The sequence below is a fragment of the Nycticebus coucang genome, chromosome 2 (assembly GCF_027406575.1).
Source record: "Nycticebus coucang isolate mNycCou1 chromosome 2, mNycCou1.pri, whole genome shotgun sequence".
Taxonomy (NCBI): Eukaryota; Metazoa; Chordata; class Mammalia; order Primates; family Lorisidae; genus Nycticebus; species Nycticebus coucang.
In genome coordinates, this window is record NC_069781.1 from 175306055 (window position 1) to 175323347 (window position 17293).

General features: G+C 42.6%; 1 protein-coding gene across 1 annotated transcript in view; it reads left to right on the plus strand.

The window, feature by feature from the left end:
* The window catches only part of WWOX (WW domain containing oxidoreductase), a 482529-nt gene that overhangs the window by 48477 nt on the left and 416759 nt on the right, over positions 1 to 17293 (plus strand). Inside the window, exon 5 of the mRNA XM_053608941.1 lies at positions 8250 to 8356. Coding sequence (XP_053464916.1) covers positions 8250 to 8356 — 107 coding nt within the window. The remainder of the gene's footprint in view (positions 1 to 8249; positions 8357 to 17293) is intronic.

Sequence of the window (17293 nt, forward strand, 5' to 3'; positions counted from 1 at the left end):
CATGACACAGAGATATTTCCTTGCACCTTCATGTCAATTCATGATCCTTTTTTAGTGCAGTCTGGTGTTTTCGTCTAGGTATGCTGTGTAATTTATTTAACCTAGAGAAGTTGATGGCCATTTAGGTTGGCTGCTAAACGATGCTGTATTCAATATTACTCCCACGTTTTTGTCCCTGTGGATGAGTCTACTTGTAGGATAAATTTCTGATCTTGATGTAGCTAGGACCAACGGCTTGTCTGTTTCAAATTTTATAGACATGGTCCAATTTTTTTTTTTTTGATATGGTCCAAATTTGATAGATATGGTCCAAATCCCTTCCAAGATCTTGAGCCATTAACATATGAGGATTCCCGGTTGCCTCACATCTTTACCAACACTGATACTGCTTATTTGAGGTGTCCTTACAGAATCTGTCTTCATTCTGACGGGGACCCGGTTCATCATAATCTTTGGGCACTTTTTTTTTTTTTTACCGTGTTTCCTAACTGGGACTGTTACTGGCAGGTCAAGTGAGAACTTACTCAGACAGCATCGCGGCATCACGGTTAGCCAGCCTGGGGGTCAGTCTTGCCTCTTGAGAGATTTTAAGCAGTCCCTTGGGATTTATTGTATATCTTTATAAAATACGGCCTCAGCTTGTTCTGCCCAAAGCGCACAGACACAGCCTGCTGTATATTAAAAAGGATATTCCATGGGAACCAACCCATTTCCTTCTTCTGTATTCTCGTCTCTTAAATTGGTAGCTTTTCTTTTTTTTTTTTGGTAAATGTATGTGAGACGTATTAATGTTATAAGGGGTGTTTTAGGAAACTCCCCATGGTACTTGTTGCTTGCCGCATACAACACTTACATTTATAAAAGCAGGGCTGGTTATGACTTTTTTTCCTCTGAGTAGTTTTGTAATTTCTTAGGAATTGGCAGCTGGAGATCACGTTTGGCCAGCCCCATCTCTGCCTCTTTGGAATTGAGAACCCTGGGATTGAAGTGGTTGGGAAGGTAAATGTGGTCATTTAGGAAATGAGAGTAACTATAGCAACAGCAGTGGATTATCTGATTGTTGGAAGTGTGGCACTGACCTTATACTTGAGGTGACCGTACATCTGCAAACACCCCGGGAAAGTTGAATTTCGGTATCATGGTCAATGTCATGTTGCTGTAACTTCATTTACATTAATGAGATCCATTTGGAAAGCGTGGTCTTTGTGCTCTGAGGAGGATGTAGGAGAAACTCACATCCTTAAAGCCAGTAGTTTATTAACACAAAGACCGTCCCTAAATTTGCATTGTCTCAAGATCGAACTCAAGGTGAAAGATACTGAGTTTTCATCTTTTTATGTCTATCCATGGCGGTAGATCTCCAGGGAGGGAGAAGACTCGTGCTGGAAGATTCTGTAACTTGTTGACTGTTTCCCTGGGATTGCTTGGGTGGTGCGTTCTGGGGGCAGAAGTGCAGGGGGGACTGGTGGTGGTCACCATTTCTATGGCTTTTTAATTGTGCACAGTTACAAGTAATATTTGTCTCCAGTGCTTCACAATTATAAATTAATAATAACAACCCATTAGAAATTACCAGTATTGTAAGCCCAACTCCTTTGGGCATCTTAATAAAAATGATAATTAAAACCATAATTTACAGTAAATGGGGATATTGCCCAAGTATATCTACAATATGGAGAAAATTAAAAAACTCAAACCAGAAGGAACCTTCCTGGCATGGGGAAGGAAACTGCCTTTTTCTCAGCTGTCCCTTCCTCAGGAGCTTCATCAGAATTTGTGGGGACTGAGGAATCTGTGGGCAACTCTGTCCCCACTTGTCTGGACTGGGGGTGTGTCTCGTGGGGCGCAGCCACCTCCTCCATCCCCTTCCACCACTTGGATGAATCAGGTATCCCTTTGTGTCCTCTGTCTGGGTGAACCAATCGCCAAGCTCGCCAGTGGCCCAGGAGTCCCTAAACTTAGGCAGTCCCAGCTTCGTAGGGTTTCTTGCTTGCTAAGTAGTTTTCGAATCTATACTGTTAGCTGCTCAGCACAAGGAGGCATCTTGTCCCCTCCTGGTGGGTCACGAGGCTGCAGGGTCTCCAGCATGAGCACTAGAGGTGCGTTAAATGAATAAGATAATAATAATACTAATTTTTTTTCTCCCTGCTCTAATTTATTCACAGGCACCCGCCACCTGCCGAGGAGTCCCTGGTTTTAGCTTGGAGTATGGGGTTTTATTTCCACTGGCATCCCTGTGTCTTATTCACACTGAGCCGCTCACCACTACTTGATCTGCACCGCACCTTTCTGCTTGTCTGCTTCATCCTCACCTCCTTTGGTTCCGAGTAGTTCTTGGCTTGGTTTCCTCTGCTACTCTGTGACATTTGGGAAGTGTAAAGCAGCTTGTACCACACATGCAAACCCTGTGAGCCTCCGGGCCATTACCCTGTGCTTCTCCGTCTGTGCTGCACCAAGAGCCACTGCAGGGTTTTCCAAGGTGTAGGCAGGATCCCCATCGTCTCACATTCCGCAGTTCAACAGAGTAGGATCTGACATGTTTTAAGTAAAATCTCAGCTAGGCCAGTGGGAAACAGTCTGTGAGGTTTGGTGATTGTGGAGTGAAGCTGTTTTGCTAAGGCTCGAGTGATCACCTCCAGGAGGGACCTTCCCCAGGGGATGTGCACGTGCTCATCAAGGGCCTGCAGCAGCTGAGCAGGGAATCCCGCAGCCTGGGTGGTGGCCGTGGTATCTGGTCCACCGAAACCCATCTCCAGCTGGCAGCGGCCACTCAGCTCACCTGCCTGTCACCAAGTGGCACTGGGGGTCCACTGCGCTCCAGTCGTAAGCTTTTTCAGAGAATTTGGATGTCTAGCTTTGAATTCTGTGATCGGTCCCCAACTTTTTAGTACTGGCAATTAATTCAAGTTAGGAAGGGAGGGAGGGAGGGAGATTTTACAGCACGTTTGAAAAAAGGAAGGAAGAGAGTACGGGATGGAGAAAGGGAGGAAAAAAAGGAGGCAGGGAAGGGAGAAGGAAAGAGGTTAGTAGGGGAGGGAGGAAGGAGGATGGAAGGAAGACCAAGTGGCCCGAACAAAACAGGTCAATGGACTTGACTCACCTGTGATCACCAGTTTCTAACCTCTGTTCTAGACAATGAAATCTAGGGTAAGATAAGCAGGTATTTAATTTTTTGGGTGGGTGGGTACTTTTTCTATTTTATGGTATTTAAATGTTTCAATCAGAAGTTTTAAATCTGATATGGTGAGATTAAATCACCGAATGTTTCTGACCAGATCAGAGGGAACAAGCCCTGGAGGAAGTGATGCTGTCTGTTGTTTTAGAACGTCTTCCTTTGTTTTCTTGATATTATTAGCTTTAAATATTCTTCTGAACGCACTTTTGCTCTCTCCATGCAGTTAAGCTGGTTCAATTTAAAGATTGTCATAAAGTTAATTTTTTATAAGATGCATCAGGTTATTAAATTTAGTAAACCATTGCCTTCATTATTTTGTGCAAACTTTGGCACTCTGCAGAACTGGCTTAGCACTACTACATTTAGCTAATTAAACTGGCCATCAGCTGTGGTATTAGGAGCGTGAGGGATGCTATTCTCAGGGGCTTTATCCAGGACTTTCAAAGTAGGTAGCTTTATTAAACTTCTTCTTCTTCTTTTTTTTTTTTTTTTTTTTTATAAAATGCTACACTCCAGAGATATGGTTTACTATAAAAATGTTATTGCCCTTCCAGTTAAACCATCATCTTTTTTGAAATAGCCGTGCTTTGTTTTTGCTCCAAAGGCAATTGCAAAGAATAAGAAAATGGAGTTGTCCAGGGCAGCTTTTAAAAGGAGAATAGCAGCATAAAATGTTTGTAATGCTGAGATAAAGGAAGACATGAGATCCAGAGTATAATATTTTACAAGTCACAGCGACACGTGGCTTACCCACGACTGCAGGGATCCTCAAAAGGAGTGAGGCCTGTTGCTGGTGTCACGTTGGATGTGCTGCTCATTTTGGTAATAAAAGGTCTGTTGCCGTGGATTGTTTCGTCAAGTGTGATAGTGGGACTTACCAGGCTTGTTTGGAAAAATAAAATTGATAGAACAAAGACATGCCCTTTCCCCACAGATTTATTGGTAGTGCAGGGAACTGTATCTCTGCAGGATTTAAATACTCATTCATTATTGAAAAGGTAGCTAGAAGCCCTTCCGTGTTGCAGCTCGAAACAACTTGGATTGTTTTAAACGAGTCCAGCATTGTGGCTGGACTCATTAGCAATCTACAAGAACCACGTGTTCCTTTGGCAGGTGGTTATTAAATCCTACCTGGTGCTAGTTCTGTGAAATACAGAGATAAAGAGGGCGTAAGTCGCAAGGAGTTTCCTGTTACCCTGGGAAGCTCTGGGGCCTGCCTGGCCTTGCCTTATACAAGTGCTCTCTCAGTCCTTTAAAAATACGGGCCTGAAGGCTCATGCCTGAAATCCTAGCACTCTGGGAGGCTAAAGGGGGTGGATCACTTGAGTTCAGGGGTTCAAGACCAACCTGAGGAAGAGGGAAACCCTGTCTTTACTAAAAATAGAAAAACTAGCTGGGCCTTGTGGCACATGCCTGTAGTGCCAGCTACTCGGGAGGCTGAGGCAGGAGGATCACTGGAGCCCAAGAGTTTGAGGTTGCTGTGAGCTAGATTGATGCCACTGCATTCTAGCCTGGACTTTGTCTCACAAGAAACAAATAAAATAAAACAAAATAAAAATATGGCTGCTACAAGAATGGCTGAGAATTGTGTGTATCACTTTTCTCCAGTCTCCTACATCATTTATTTCCCCTTTAATACCATCTGATGAGATTGTGAAGAAAAATATTTCTGATTGTTGCATTGACCTGGAAACTTCAAAGGGACCCAGAGCCCACCATTTCTCCTGTTCTTCTGGATAAAGAAGTCCTGGGCTTACAAGTGAAGTGATGTGTGGCTGTTTCATGCTGCTGCCATATGGCTGTCAGCATTTCATTAGCCTGATTGATGGGGCGCATCAGTCAGCAAGATTTCATCCCCTGCCTGCCCCCAGCCAGTACGGGAACAGCTGGGCTCCAAAACCTGGTGTTTTACTTCTCTCCAAAACAATCTAGGTGCCTCTGGCTCACTGGTTGGAATACGGGGTAAAATTGGCATCACAGGTAAAAATAAGTAAAGTTCAGATTTTATTGTTTTCTTGCCTTATAGCTTGGCGATTAGGGGTTCATACACCAAAGAGGAGGCAAACAGGTGTAGGTGGTAAATATTTCAGATTTGAAATCTTTTGTGCATTGTTTTAGCATCTAAGGATCAGAACTCATCCTTAGGGAGTAAGCGGATATTTTGGCATGCATAATTTCACAAAATCTCAAAAAAATAACTTCAGGTTGTCTCAACATTGAAGCTTTTCTAAGATCTTGTTGATTTCTAATTTAATTTCCTTGTGGTCAAGGAGCATGGTTTCCAATTTTAGTGTTTTCAAATTTGGTAAGGCTTGCTTCCATCTCTGTAGTCAATTTTGATAAATATTCCTAGGGTATTTGAATGTATATTTTTTCGTTACGTTCAGTGTTTAGCATATTCAATTATTTCCACTTTGTCAATTATGTTGTTCAAATCTTTTGTGTACGTTCGGTTTGTATCTGCTTTTTATTTTATCTGTTACCAAGAGGGGTATGTTAAAATCTCCCACTATGATTATAGATTTCTCTACTTATCCTCTTAACTTTGTCAATTTTTGACTTATATAGGAGAAACTCTGTTATTAGGTACATAAAAATTTAAAATTGACATATGTTCTTGTGAATTGATATTTACCATTATGAAATATGTAGCTTTTTCTTTTGTAATACTTCCTGCTTTCTGAGATTTGTATAGCTATTCCTGATTTTTTTTTTTTTCAGCTCATGTTACATGGTACATCTTTTTCATTTCTTTAAACTTTATATTTAAACATACAAAAAATAATGCACATTCTTTTAAAAGGAGCATTTTGTGTGTATATTTTATCTAGTCTGGCAACCTTTGTCTTTTAATTGCAGTCTTTGGTCCATTTATATTTAATGTAATTATAGATCTGTTTGGGTTTAAATGTACCCCACCTTGTTACTGGCTTCCTATTTAACTTGTGTAGTTTTTGTTTATTCCTTTCTTGCCTTCTTTTTATTGTTCTACTTTTTTTTTTTCTTCCCCATTAGCTTGTTAAATTTGTAGACAATACAAATTGGATCTTTGGCTTATTAAAGTCTAATATAAATCAGTACTATATTACTTTCAGGATGAAACAGGCCTTAGGATACTTTAATCTCATTTACCTCTTATGTGTTATTAATATGATAATTTTTGCTGCATGTTTTGATGCAAACAAAATATTACTGTCATTATTTAGACTTTCCATATCTTCACTCTTTATGTAGTTCTTTGTTGCTTTTTGCATTTCTGGAATTTTAGCAAGGGTCATTTTCTTTCTGCCTGAAGATAAGCTTGCTGATGAATCAGATTTGGTTTATTTAAAAATTATGTTCTCCTTTATTTTTGAAGGATATTTTCACCAGGTATAGAATTCCAAGTAGAAGTTTTATTTCTTTCAGCCCTGGCTTTCATGCTTTCATGGAGAGGTATAGCTATCAGTGTTACTGCTTGTCTCTTAACTGTTCTAAGACTCTCTTCAGTTTCCAGCAGTTTTACTGTGCTATGCTTTGGTGTGACACATCTGTTTATATATCGATCTGTCTCTCTGTTTTATTCTGTTTGTGGCTTAATTCATGAATTGATATCTTTCATTAATTTTGGAAAATTACCAGCCTTTGTGTATTCAAATATTGCTTATGTCTTAATCTACTGTTTCTCTTCTTTTGGGACTCAGAATACATGTATGTGTAAGAGCATAAGAAAATGGGCTTCACATGTCTCTTACGTTCTTTGCTTGTTAATTATTTTTTACCCTCTTTATGCCTTATTTTAGATATTTTTAAACTTATTTTCTAATTCCCCAAATCTTATATTCAGCGTTGTCTTGTCTTTTGTTAAACCTTTACATTGAATATTTAATTACTTTTACTGTTCTTAAGTTTCAGGGTAAGTATTTGATTTTTTTTTTTTTTTTTATTGTTTACAGTTCCCTGGCAAAATTCTCCACCTTATCTTTTAGTTCCTTTAACAGAGTCAGAGTCATTTAAATCGCTTTTTCTGATAATGTTTTTAGGTGGATCACTTGTATATTTGTTTCATTTTTTCCCCCCTGGCTTTTGGTGAAGTGTTGTCTTTTTGTCTGCCTAGCTATTTTTATTTTCATAGTGGAGATTTTGTGTGAGAGCTTGAAATAATTGTAGACTCTTCCTACAGAGAATATTTTCTTTTGCTTCAGGTAGGTAGATAGGGGCAGATCACTTTAGTTTGATTAGAAATAGAAATGGCTTGAAGTTGAGTTTCCACCCTTTTGAAGGCTGGTTTTTATAAGGGCACAACCCTTTAAGACCCCAAACAAAAGTCGGGTGTATCTACCAAGCCCCTAAGCTCAGATTTGTGTCTTTATTTTATTTTTTGCTACCAGACTGCCAGTAACTCAGCCCATCTTCTCCGGCTCTCAACTACTACTGGAATATGACTTGAGGGGTAAAAGCTGCCAAATGCTGGCCGTTTAACTTCTTCAGTTCTTGGCTGTAGAACTTCTGTCATTGTGTCTTTCTGATTCATTCAGACCGACATGTGTCTCTGTGTATATGCCTGTGTACACAGGTGTGTCCAGGTGTTTTAATTCTCAGTAGGAGGGTGGGTCTCAAGAAACCTGGGTACCATTGGTGGGAGCAGAGGTGCTGGAAGTACTTGTCACAGAGCAGAGCACGATGTCCTTAACCTTCAGTGAAGGATGTGGTCCTTACTGCTGGATAAATAGCTGGCCATGCCATAAACTACTCTTGTATGGCTTGGCATTCAACTTGGACATCACTGTGCAGTTAGGGAATGTTTTCTCACGCTCATACTATTGATGGTCTGGGCCAGGCGATTCTTTGTTGTTGTGGGTCTGTGATACTTTTTAGCATCTCTGGGCTTTACCCACTAATGCCAGTGTCACTTGTCCCCATAGTTGTGGCCACTGAAAATGTCTCCAGACATTTGTACACGCCCTCTGGGGGGAAAAGTTGCCCCTGGGTGAGCACCACCATGGTAATGCAGGTGATGTTCAGTGAAGGCCACTCCCTGTGACTCAAGGTGTGACATTGTACTTCCTAATGGTGGCTTTCCTTTACCCCACAGGGTTTGAAACTGCCAAGTCTTTTGCCCTCCACGGTGCCCACGTGATCCTGGCCTGCAGGAATATGGCGAGGGCCAGTGAAGCCATGTCTCGCATTTTAGAAGAATGGGTAAGCACTCGACTGTTTGTTTTTAATTGTCCAATGCATACGCCGGGCTAAGCATGTGGAGATTTTAGTACAGTGTCTACAGTTTATTGCTTTTGGAATAATGTCTTTATTTTTAAAGTCATCTTTACTTTGTTTATTTTATGAATGAAAGGGTGAGCAAGCCCATTATTATCCATGGGTTTGTTTGTAGTTCACTGTCAGTGTCATCTGCCTTATTAGTCAGTGGTTTGAAAATGTTTACTCATTTAACTCATTTGTTAAGAAAAATAAAACGTGGTTAGCACCCAGGAATGCAACTAGGAGGTTGTTATGTGCATGGTTTTTAAGATTAGAAGGGAGTCGCTTTAATCTTATCTCTTATTTATTTTGCTCTTCTCTCTTTGTGGATGTTGGCGTTAATATGTCTCTGCATAAACATTTATTGAAGTCTTGTAATGCTCTTGGGATTAGGCTGTAGCATCAAACAGAATGCAATCCTTGCCCTCATGGGCTTACCTTCCAGGAGACACAGACCATAAAGGGATAGTCAAGTTCAGTGTTTACCCTGGTGTCAGGCTGCTATAAGTTTAATCAAGTTCAACAAAGCAGAAGAAGAGTTGTGGAGTGACAGCAGAGCTCTTTCTGATGGGTGCTCAGCAGGAGCCACCCAAAGCAGTGACATTTGACCTGAGACCTGAATGAAGTAAAGAAAAGTAAGCCGTGCAAATGTCAGGGAAGATACATTCTTAGGAGTAGAAATGGCATGTGCAAAGGCCCTGCAGTGCCTGGAGAATTCAGGGGTCATCAGGGAAGCTGATGTGGTTGAAGGTGGAACAGGAAGAGGTAGGAAGGGTGCCAGTCGGAGGTTGGAGGACGTCTGGTGGGGTCTCCAGGAAGATGGGAGGGGGTGTGAGCTAGGAAGGGATGGAAGCTGAGTGCTTATGTAACATGACCTCTAGGCTTTGCATGAAGTACAGACTGCATTTATTCCTTCACTTGTCATTCATTCACTTATTTATGAAGTGTGTGACTGTGATGGGTGCTGTACTCTGCTGTTAAGGTCAAGTGGCCACTTTCAGCCTGTCGTGGAAGACAGATTTAACTCAAGGAACATAGACATGCCTGTAAACTTGCCAAAACAGTGAGTGATACTATGGGATGGTGAATAATACCAGGGAGCTGGGAGACTGTAAGCAGTGGTTGAGCTGCGATCTTAGAGTGGACTGGGGAGGGGAGAGAAGGTGAAATGGAGTGGCCGGAGGAGGAGCGGGAGGCGGCAGATCCACGTGCCTGGGGACAGTGCACGGAGCCTGGATAATCCTTGCTGAGGCTGCCTTCATTTTCTGAACACTGAAAGATGTTCTTGCCATCTGAAGAAACAGACCATAGTTTACTTCAGAAAATTGCAAGTGTTGTGGAGTGAAAAGTCAGGAAAGGAAAGAGAAGGAAGGTTTGTTTGTGTTTTTTCAGTATAGTTCTGATGAAATACTGCAAATTCAGTATGTTTCAAATGAACTCATCTTGGGCTCACTGGATTCATTATTTTGGGTTAAATTTTTAAAAAGGCAATGCTCTATTTTTTTCTGATTAGGTGAGCATCTTTTTGACTAAAGGTAAAAAGTAATAACCTCTATTAGGTGGGACAGTAGTAATCTTCAGAGATGTATAAAGAGGAAAACAAATGATAATTCATACGTATGATTTGAATCTTCGTGCAGAATGGGAAGGCAAGCAATAAAAAGTGAAAATTCTTTCTTGGTCTGCTCTTGGAAAGTAAACATTATTAACCATTTGTGTGTGTGTATGATTCCAGTAAAAGGTTACATGTATACAAGTAAACCCACATACATACTGTTCTGTACTTTGATTTTTTTTTTTTAATATTATAGGAGATCTTTCCTTATGTGTGTATAGATCTCGTTTGTTGCTTTTAAGGACTGCGTAATATTCCATCATGCCTTACGCTGAGTTACGTCACCAGTGTCCTTTCTGGGGGACATGGAGGTTGCTCGCATGGTTTTGCTGATGTTTGTTAATTCCAGCCAATGCCATTTTATAGTTTTCACTTTCCTGCATTAGTCCTTACAGTTTCATCAAAGATTGGGCCTAAACTATGCTGCAGGGAATGGGCTTGCACGAGCAGAATCATAGTAGTGGATTCCTTAATTCAGGGGATATGCTTTGAAAAGTTTGGCTACCAGCTTCCTAGTTGTTGTCTAGCAGTGCGGCTTCAATTTCCATTCCCAGGACAAGGTCGACAGGCAACTATTGTCTAGCAGCACGGAGTGTCCAATTTGTAAAACTTTGCCCATGTGATGTAATATTTTAAACTAGAAACATAAAATTCCAGTGGCCCTAGCGATACCGTAGTAACCATAGTATACAGTGATATTAATGATTGCATCTTTGAATGTACCCTCTTCTTCGAATATAGCATGTAAGAGAATAAAGTTCATCTTTTTTCATTCCATTTAATCTGTCGTTGGCTGCATAGACAGAGATTCCTGGAACTGCTCTAATGGTTTATGGCACCTTGGGCATGTCTCTTGATCTGTCTGGTGCCTCAGTTTCCTCCTAATAAATATTGGATGGGGTGATCTTGAAGGCCCCCCTCTCTTTCTCTCATTGGAAGCTGTAACTGGGGCCTTGTGAGTTGATTTCATGCTGGAATTTTTCGTTGTGTAGTTCTCCACTTTACCTTATAGGACCTGGAGGTAGAGCAGCAATCCCAGGGAAATAATTAATCCAGAAGCATTCATTGTCTGGGACACGGGAAAAGGAGCCAAGAGTGAAAGCAAAACTAATGCTCACGAGATGTTTTCGTAGTTTCTCTTAGAGTTTGCAGGTTGTGGGCTGAAGGAACCTGAACGGTTCATCACCTCTCATCCATTCACTGTTCTCTGTCTATTCTGTTATACCATGCTCTTCATTCCCCCTAGATTATGATTTTGGAAGCTCACACTTAGCATCAGAAGCTGCCATTACCCTCTCGTATCACCTTGCTGTTCATGTCACACAGACAGTGTGTGAAGTCCTAAGACTACGTCGATGGCCTCTGTTGGTTTTGGTCCCCAGCCACCCACTTCCGCACCTTGACACCTGCTGGCCCACTTTCCTTCAGGTCCTCCCTCAGCTCAAATCTCTGTGCAGGGATGTCATCTGGCATATCATTAAATGCCACCTCCTCGTGTTTCTCAAGGTCAACTTGATCGACTCTGGTTTTTCAAGCTGCTAGCCAGCTTGAGTGTGTTCATTCTTCATCTGGGATGACTCAGCCCAGGATCGGGGCCGGGAAGGCGCTGCAACATATTGGCACCTCACAGGGGGTTCTCACAGCGATCCAAAGTTTTTTGTTGCAGCAAAAGCTCGTTCACAAGTCTTTGGGCTGTTTGGCGCAGTGAAGGCTCTCTCATGCCAAGGCTCTGCGGGCATTCTCGGCTCCGGTTCATTTCTCCTCCCCCAGCTTGCTCTTCCCTGCCTGATGTTTCTTTTCCTGCCTTTGCTGCACAGTCCCAATTGCCATATTCCAGAACATTCGTGTCTGCTTTATAGTCCGGGGAATGCTGTTCTCACATCCACAATGGGGGAAGCTAACAGCCCCCCCACCAAATCTACCAATCCTCATTCTGTGCTGTGCCTTGGGCCGGGCACTTTCTCTCTCTTGTTGAGGAGGATGTGGTCTGGGGACTCTTCCGGAGCCTCACCGGTGCTGAGCCCAGTTGGGCCTGTTGCTCGGTCCACTGGACTTCCCAGCCTAAGGTCGCATCTCACTACCCTACCCGACGGCCGCGCTTTTCTACCACATTCAGCGTCCTAAGCGTGTGCGCCCTTCAGGTTTTGCTTTCAAAATCTCTAGTTGCTCTTGGAGTGATTAATTTCAGGATTACTCATATTTCTTAGAGGAAGCAGCTCTGATCTGCCTGTTGTCCATTTACATTCAAGCTAGCTTTTGTTGAGCTCTCAGATTGCTTTTTGGGAGGTCCAGCTATTTTGTAAAATATAATTTAAGTAAAAACACATTCCATATAAAAGTATATTAAGAACCTATATGTAATTATTACTACTACTAATTGTTTCATGGGGAAATAATATCCTGCTGAGATGTTTTAGATGCTCCAAAGTTAGAAATAAGAAAAGAAATGATAACAATTAAAACAGGATAACAAGGAGAGTGTAGAAGTAAACAACCCTCTTAAAAGGCCGATCCATTTAGTGTAATTAGAAGAGGAAGGTGGACCTAAGTGCAGTGACGCACGCTGGTAGTCCCAACACTTAGGAGGCTGGGGCAGGAGGATTGCTTGCGCCCAGGAGTTGGAGGCTGTAGCGAGCTATGGTTGTGGCGGTGAATAACCTTCACACTCCAGCCTGGGCAACCTAGAGAGACTCCGTCCCTTAAAAAAAATGGGAGGAGGAGGCCCATTTAGCCTCTAATAATATTTAAATTTAAAAAATGTGTTGTATAGTCCACAGACAGTCCATTATAGTCCCCATTCACACCCTTATGTGGATTACAGACATAATCTGGTGCCTCTTACCGCTAAGACAAGCACCTGATAATCTCCTGTGTATCCAAAGGAGCCAGTATGTGGCTGGTTTTGTGGGAAGTGTGTCTTTTCATGTTTTCAAGATGGAGGGCTGGCTCTTTTATTATTATTATTATTATTATTTTGAGATAGCATCTCACTTTATTGCCCTGGGTAGAGTGCTATGGCATCATAGCTCACAGCAACCTCAAACTCTTGGGCTTAAGCAATGTACTTGCCTCAGCCTCCCACGTAGCCCTGACTACAAGAGCCCGCAACAAGGCCCAGTTATTTAGAGATGGGGTGTGGTTCTTCCTCAAGCTGGTCTTGAACTCCTGAGCTCAGGCAATCCACCCTCCCTGGCCTCCCAGAGTGCTGGGATTACACGTGTGAGCTGCCATGCCTGGCCAGGGTGACCTTTTTTTTTTTTTTTTTTAACACAGCAGTAGCGTCTACTTATTAGGACTGCATGTGAATGTTGACAGGTGTGTCTGAACTCACAGTACTATATCATTTATGCTTTCCCTCTCTCAGTATTTATGGGAGTAGAGTCTTTGTGGAGGTCTGTGTGGCCCTGGGCTGAGGCCCAAGGACATCCCAGGAGCACTGCGTGTACAATGGCTTGCTGGGTATCAAGATACTTAAAGGCGGTGTCCTCAGTGTAGTATCCTCTGTAGTATCCTCGGTGTCTTGGGGAGAGCTCTCCAAAGACCTAAGGGGGGCTCCCAGTTCTTCCTGCCTCCCACTCTTTTGGATTTCTAAATATGACTTTTTTTTTTTTTTTTTTTTTTTTTTTTGCAGTTTTTGGCCAGGGCTGGGTTTGAACCCACCATCTCCCACATATGGGGCTGGCGCCCCACCCCTTTGAGCCACAGGTGCCGCTCTGACTTTCTAAATTTAGATCCCTAAAACTTGAGATCTCAAACTCAGGTCCTATGGAGGAAAGAGGTTGAGTAGACCTGAGCTCACACCCTCTGCCACCACCAGTATTTTGCCAGAGGACCGGCAGTGGTGAATCGAGAGAGTGTGGGGGTCCATTACGAGTGGTCCAGGCCTGCACTAAGTCTGTTTATCATGTCAAGAGGGAGACAAGTGTGGAATGGCTCGTGTTGTCAGGGGCTGGCCGGTAGTGACGTGTGGAGCCCAGTGAGTGCTGTGAAATTCTGGCGTCTACTGGGGGTTGACATAGCCAGTGTGTCAGGAGGATGACTGTTTTGGAGTTACTGTATCACCCACCCTGGACTCCCTAGGGTGGGTCTTGAGCCTGTTGGCCTGTCAGACAGGAAGAGCGACTCACCTGTGTTTGTTTTGGTGCAAAGGTGTGGAAAGACTTCAAGCCCAAGCTCCCTGAACTTCTACCTCAGGACTTCCTGTCTTCTAGAGATTCAGGAGGATTCGACAGGGGTCCAGCTCCACTACTCTTGACTTTTCATGGACATTTAACCAGGTTTCTCAAGCGTCCCAGAGAAGGCAGGCTGGGAGGTCTTTGTGGTGCCTATGTGGTGGCATCTTAGCCCCTTGGCCTCAGTTGAGAAGCTGGGTCTCCTTAGTGCCCTGGAGCTCACCTGCCTTTGAACTAAGGACTGAAGTACATAAAATAATCCCTCCCTGTCCCCTGTCCTTCATCTTCTGCCCCTGTTGTTATAACCAAAAATGTCTTTAGACATTACTTAATGCCCCCGGGGTACGAATCATCCTGGCTGATAACAAGGGCTATACTGTATGATGGTGGTGAAGATTAGAATCAGATACACCCTATGAGTACACTCTATGACCTTGGGCAAGTTTCTTCACTTTTCTAAACATCAGTTTCTTCTTCATTAAAATATCAATAATACCTACATCAAGACACACAGGTGGTTTTATTAAACACGTTGTCTGTGTGCAAAGTAAGAACACATTATGGGATTAGACTAAGTGCTCAGTTAAATGTTAGCCGCTGCTATTAATAACAACAATAATTTCTTATTCAGCTATGAAAGTGCAAAGTGATCTTTTCTTAACCTAAGTGGCTGAAGAGGAGCTCTAGGGAGAATGTTTATCAGCGTGATTCAAATGGAGTTGCAATGAATTCCTTTTCTGGTTTCGAATGGTTTGACCCCTCCATGGTGATAGACGCTCTATTTAGTTTGTTGATTAGTATTTTCCTGTGTAGCTCATATTAGCACTCAACCGACATTTGAAAAGCCATCTTAATTATTTATGTGATTGCTTTTCCTTTTGTACTTATAAAGGAGGACACTTTGCATGGATTTAGGAAAGGTGATTAAGGGATTAGTCATCAGGAACAGGGAGCAGCGGTTTAGATCAAAATGGTTATGGAGAAAGCAGGAGATAAGGGTAAAAATGAAAGGTTTACTAGTCCCAGGGAACAGACTGTGCGTACTCTGGGGGGAGCGCGCATGCTGGCCTGATTGTTCCCGCGTGGTTGGTGGCTGAAGTGTTCCACTGACTCTGATTTTCAGTGCTGTTGATACCGGGTCTGTTTATCTCCCGGGAGTAAAGGCATGAGGAGAACACTGGCAGCACCATGTCATCGTCACTGTCACTGCAGCAGGGTTGATGAGCAGCAGAGGTAATGACATCAGCAGTTTTCAGATTCAGGGCACTTGGTACTGACCGTTGTCTTAGGCACATGGGCTCCGCACTTTGCTGTGCTTTTATTTTGTTTGTTTATTGATAGGTCGAGACAGACAGACACACACACAGGGTCTCACTCTGTCACCCAGGCTGGTTCACAGACTTGTTTCTATCATGTTTTATTTATTGAAAATCCAACACTATACAGAAAAACAATTTTTAAAGCGAATGAGGAACAAATCTAGCAGCTGATTAAGGATGAACCTTCTCAATATCTATAACTATTAATAATATTAATAGTTTTTATATTTTTATGTAGCCAAAGAGCAACAGGGATGAGCCCTGTAACTTGCCTTGCAGAGGCGCAATCATAGCTCACCGCATCCTTGAACTCCTGGGTCTCACCCCAACTTCCCGTGTAGCTGGGGCTACAGGCTGGTCTTGAACTCTTGTTCTCCAGCCGTGCTCCTGCCTTGGCCTCCCAAAATGTTAGGATCACAGGCGTGAGCCCCTGAGCTGGGCCTGTTGTGCTTTTAATAGACACTAACACCCTATGTTTTCATGACACGTTATTAAGGAGTGATGGGCCAGGACGCTGAGGCATAAGGACTTCTGAAGAAATCCAACCACTTTTAGGCTCCCTCAAATCTACTCAGAGCCCTCTTGAGCTGGTCTAGCTTTGCTTCTTGTGGGAGTTTCCCCCAATCTCCTTTGATACTAAAAGCTTAAATACCATAATTTGCATTTGCAGATGGAAGGTCTTAGGTGTGCAGCTTGTCTTTTATGTAGTACGTGTGTGTGTGTGTGTGAGAGAGAGAGAGAGAGACAGAGAGAGGATGCCTACAGAAGGTGGGGGGGGGTAAATACAGAAGTCTGTGCCTGTCTGATCTGGTGGCTTGCCTTAAAAAAGACGATCATTATTCAGGGCATGGCAAGTTACAGGGCTCATCCCCATTGCTTTGAATGATCTTTAGTTAAACAAAAATATAAAAACTATCAATATTATTAATAGTTATAGATATTGAGAAGGTTCATCCTAAATCAGCTGCTGGATTTGTTCCTCATTTCTTTGCTTTAAAAATTGTTTTTCTGTATAGTATTGGATTTTCAATAAATAAAATATGATATAAATAAGTCTGTGAACCAGCAAGAACTATATAAGCCACTTGCTTAAATCAATAAGCACACAGTGTCACACACACACACAAGGCAAAGATAAAGTTCTGAAGTTCTTCTTTGGGACGTTTGTTTGCAAAATACCACCTGCAGGTTGGGTTGGTTTTCGTGTTTTTACGTTTGTCTTCGTACCAGGCCCTGCGCTTAGCATTTGATGGTGAAATATTTGTGTTACGTCTTAAGCCCATTGTGCAGATGAGGCACTGGAGGCAGGGCGAGGAGAGAAGTCTCCCGTAAGCTCACACAATGATGCACCTGGTGAATCCAGGACCCCAAAGCCATCTTGTTATCTAGTCCAAAATTCTGGCATGCTCAGTGCCAGAAAATTGGCTTATCATTTTCTACCTGCCGGCCTTGGTTCTACCTTCTGAGCTGGATATTGTATTCATAGAGATTTGCATGTGTTCGAATGTTTTTGGGTTCATAATACGAGGTTGCTTGTGATTCTCTGGGAAAGAGAACACCGTCCGTGGTTTTCTGTAATCTGGTGGAGTTGATTGAGATGGCCAAGGGAAGCTCCTTTCCTTTCCTTCCCAGACGTCTTTCGAGGTGGAGGTGGGTTTATTTACTTTTCTATGTCAGTTGCCTATATGACCTTTCTTGTCACAGGCCCAGCAAAGGGTCTTTATCAGATAATACGTTATTCATCCTCCTCCCAGACATAATCAGTTGCTAAAAT